Consider the following 4,210-nt stretch of genomic DNA (forward strand, 5'->3'; position numbering starts at 1 on the left):
GCCTCCCAAAGTGCTAGGATTACAGGCTTGAGCCACCGCGCCCGGCCGAAGTTTTAGGTGTTTTATGCAAGTTTTTTACTCTTTCTCTTACAGCTAAAGAATATATCACGCCATTCATCAGACCTGTAATGCAGGCTCTTCTTCATATTATAAGAGAAACAGAAAATGATGACCTTACCAATGTAATTCAGAAAATGATCTGTGAATATAGTGAAGAAGTTACTCCTATTGCAGTAGAAATGACACAACATTTGGTATGTTGTTTGAACCTATCATTTTTGCAAGCATTTTAATGTAGCTCTCAGTATGTTTCAGGTTGTGTCACAAGTGACTTGCCTTACCTTATAGCAGCCAACATTCTTGGCAGTTGGGATTGGTTTTGTGGAAGATAATTTTTCCACAGATGGTCTGTGGGAGATGGCTTTGGGATGAAACTGTTCCACGTCTTATCATCAGGCAGGCAGTGGTTTCTCATAAGGAGTGTGCAACCTAGATCCCTGAATGCACATTTCATAGTAGGGTTTGCACTCCTATGAGAATTTCCGGGAGTAATGCTCACTCACCCACCACTTATCTACTGGTCCTAACAGGCCATGGACTGGTACCAGTCCACAGCCTGGAGTTTGGGGACCCCTGCTTTATAGCAGATACTTCACCGACATTACTGTGTAGCACATAAAGCCCTTGAGAGACACTTAAGTTACTTAATTCTAACACAATCGTGTGTCAGAATTATTCCTGTTTTACAGAGAAAATGTGAGGTATAAAATGGTTAATTGCCTAAGCTAGGCAGGGTGGTGTTAGGATTTATAGATGGGCCTTCACAGTACTTGTTCTTAACTACTGCCTCAGGCTGCAGCATGACTATCTGTGTAGTGGCCTGGAATGCTCAAAATAATCGATTGAATTTTACAAAAGATAAATCAGTGACTCCCTTGATGATTAAATATGCTTTTATTTGGACATTGTCAAGTGTTAACCAGTAATATTAATGAAAACTATTAATAATATTAAGTACTTTTTATACCTTGCCTCATTTAGTCCTCATACGGTGTCTATGAAATCCCCAAAGTGGCATGCAGAAAAGGTCAAGAGAAGTCAAGTAGCTTGTTTAAGATCAACCAATGAGTAGACTATTTGATTATAGAGCTTAAGCTCTTTATGATCATTAATCAATTTGGAGACATTGATTTGTTGTGGTATCCCAATGAGAACGTTCTAATAATTAAAAGTCTTAGACGAAAACATGTTTATAATGCCTCAGTGACAAACTTGAGTTATATTCTCTTGAATCTAGGCAATGACATTTAACCAAGTAATCCAGACGGGGCCAGATGAAGAAGGTAGTGATGACAAAGCAGTTACTGCTATGGGAATTCTGAATACAATTGATACACTTCTTAGTGTAGTTGAAGATCATAAAGAGGTAAGAAGATGATCCAGTGTTGCAGTTTTTCAAGCCATTTTATGCTTTTTAGAGGGCTCTGATATCTCTCTGGCATCTCATGTACTGTGTTTTTGCCATTTTCTCTTTTAAAGATAAGATTGGTACATTATATTTTAAGTTCTAAAGTATTAGTAGAAGGAATAGGAAGCAAGTATTTGTTTTGCCATCTTAGGGCTCAGGATTTTGGCTCCTCGTTATGTTTTCTCAGATCCAGAAATATGGTGGTTCTCAGGAAAAAAAAATATTTTTCTTTGAAAAATTTTGGTGACATACGCATAGCATAAAATTTACAATCCTAACCATTTTTAAGTATATAGTTCAGTAATATTAAGTATATTCATATTGTTATGCAACCATTACTACCATCTTCCTAGTTTTCCAGTTGTCTTTTGGAAAAGTAAGAATTGTAATAATAGATTTTTTTTTTTTTTTGAGACGGAGTCTCGCTCTGTCGCCCAGGCTGGAGTGCAGTGGCCGGATCTCAGCTCACTGCAAGCTCCGCCTCCCGGGTTTACGCCATTCTCCTGCCTCAGCCTCCCGAGTAGCTGGGACTACAGGCGCCCGCCACCTTGCCCGGCTAGTTTTTTGTATTTTTTTAGTAGAGACGGGGTTTCACCGTGTTAGCCAGGATGGTCTCGATCTTCTGACCTCGTGATCTGCCCGTCTCGGCCCCCCAAAGTGCTGGGGTTATAGGCTTGAGCCACCACACCCGGCCGTAATAATAGATTTTTTTTTTTTTGGAGACAGAGTCTTGCTCTGTTGCCCAGGCTGGATTGCAATGGTCACTGCACCTGGCCCTGAAATTGTTTTTCTTAACATAAAGGAAATATTTTAAGTGTTAAAAATGTAATAAAGTTTAGGTGATTAAGAAGTTTTGGTTATAGTTTTCTTCTTATTTACTCTTTTCTGTATGTTTTAAATAATTCCATTTTTTAAAAAATCCATTATTGGGCGGCCGGGTGCAGTGGCTCATGCCTATAATCCCAGCACTTTGAGAGGCCAAGGTTGGCAGATCACCTGAGGTCAGGAGTTCAAGACCAGCCTAGCCAACATGGTGAAACCCCTGTCTCTACTAAAAATACAAAAAATTAGCTGGACGTGGTGACAGGCACCTGTAATCCCAACTACTTGGCAGGCTGAGGCAGGAGAATCACTTGAACCTGAGAGGCAGAGGCTGCAGTGAGCCAAGATCGCGCCACTGCACTCCAGCCTGGACAACAGAGCGAGACACTGCGTCAGAAAAGAAACAAAGGAAGAGAAAGAGAAAGGAAGGAGAAAAGAGAAGAGAAAAACAATTTCAGATAGATGCAGTTGAAAGCCCTCAGGGGACCACTTCCTAACCCCTTTTCCCTACTTCCTTTCTTCCTGTATCAGTAACACTGTCATGAATTTGGTGTTTATAATTGCTCTGCAGATGCTTGTAATGTAATATATCTTTTATCCATAAATAACATGTTTTCAGATTATCTGCACGTTGCCTTTTACAGCATGAGGTTTTTCACTAAGCTTGTTATTTTGAGACAGAGTCTCCCTTTGTTGCCTAGGCAGGAGTACAGTGGCACCATCTTGGCTCACTGCAGTCTCTGCCTCCCAGGTTCAAGTGATTCTCCTGCCTCAGCCTCTTGAGTAACTGGGACTACAGGCATGCACCACCACGCCCAGCTAATTTTTCTATTTTTGGTAGAGATAGGGTTTCACCATTTTGGCAGGCAGGTCTGGAACGCGTGGCTTCAAGTGATCCACCTCTATTGGCCTCCCAAAGTGCAGAGATTACAGGCATGAGCCACCACGCCAGCCACGTAAACTGTTTTTGTATTCTGCATTATAATTGGATATAAGCAGAAGCCATGACCAATCCTATATGTGCTTTATGTTTTAACAGATGAATTGTTGATTCTATTTAAGGAGTTGTAAATGTATTAAGTTCTGTGTATTTGAAATGGATGTCTTGCTTTTGTATCTGATTAGTGGATATTATTTTACCCTTCCTTCCCTTAACATTCTTATGGCCCTCGGGGATTTGGGGTCTAATTTAGGACTATATTGACAATTACAGAGGAATTTGTATTTCCTGTCAGTCTTGAGTTGGGGGTTGAGTTCAGATTCCGTGGTTCACTATATCTAATACACTTTGAAAAACTAAAGTGACTTAAGGATTATTGAGATTCGTAGCAATAATGGCTTCCTTCAGATAATTTCTCTGTAAGTCATTGACAGTGACTTTTCATACATTGAGCTTGATTAATCTCTATTTGCACGTAACAGATGTGCTGTCTTCAGAATGGTTGTAATTCCTTTCTTTTTTTTGAGATGGAGTTTTGCTCTTGTTGCCCAGGCTGGAGTGCAATGGCACTTGACTTACTGCAATCTCTGCCTCCCAGGTTCAAGAGATTCTCCTACCTAAGCCTCCCAAGTAGCTGGGATTACAGGCACCCACCACCATGCCTGGCTAATTTTTTGTATTTTTAGTAGAGACGGGGTTTCACCATGCTGGCCAGGCTGGTGACAAACTCCTGACCTCAGGTGATTCACCTGCCTTGGCTTCCCAAACTGCTGCGATTACAGGCTTAAGCCACCGCACCCGGCCAACTCCTTTATTTTCATAGTTATTTGCATTTTTTGAGAATGTTGTTTTTTCCTTTTTAGGTAAATTTAAGCTGGCCATTCCTTGTGTTTTTCTCAATGTAATGGTATTTCATTCCATTTTTATCTGAGATCACAATTTCATAATGTGTAAGTCATTTTTTTTTTTTTTTTTTTTTT

The 4,210-nt window shown here is 40.3% G+C and overlaps 1 protein-coding gene across 1 annotated transcript in view; it reads left to right on the forward strand.

The window, feature by feature from the left end:
• Positions 1–4,210, forward strand: part of IPO7 (importin 7) — a 67,825-nt gene that overhangs the window by 49,469 nt on the left and 14,146 nt on the right. The window contains exons 13-14 of the mRNA XM_011947657.1: positions 72–254; positions 1,298–1,426. Of these exons, the coding sequence (XP_011803047.1) occupies positions 72–254; positions 1,298–1,426 (312 nt within the window). The remainder of the gene's footprint in view (positions 1–71; positions 255–1,297; positions 1,427–4,210) is intronic.

This window comes from Colobus angolensis, unplaced genomic scaffold (assembly GCF_000951035.1).
Source record: "Colobus angolensis palliatus isolate OR3802 unplaced genomic scaffold, Cang.pa_1.0 Scaffold269, whole genome shotgun sequence".
Taxonomy (NCBI): Eukaryota; Metazoa; Chordata; class Mammalia; order Primates; family Cercopithecidae; genus Colobus; species Colobus angolensis.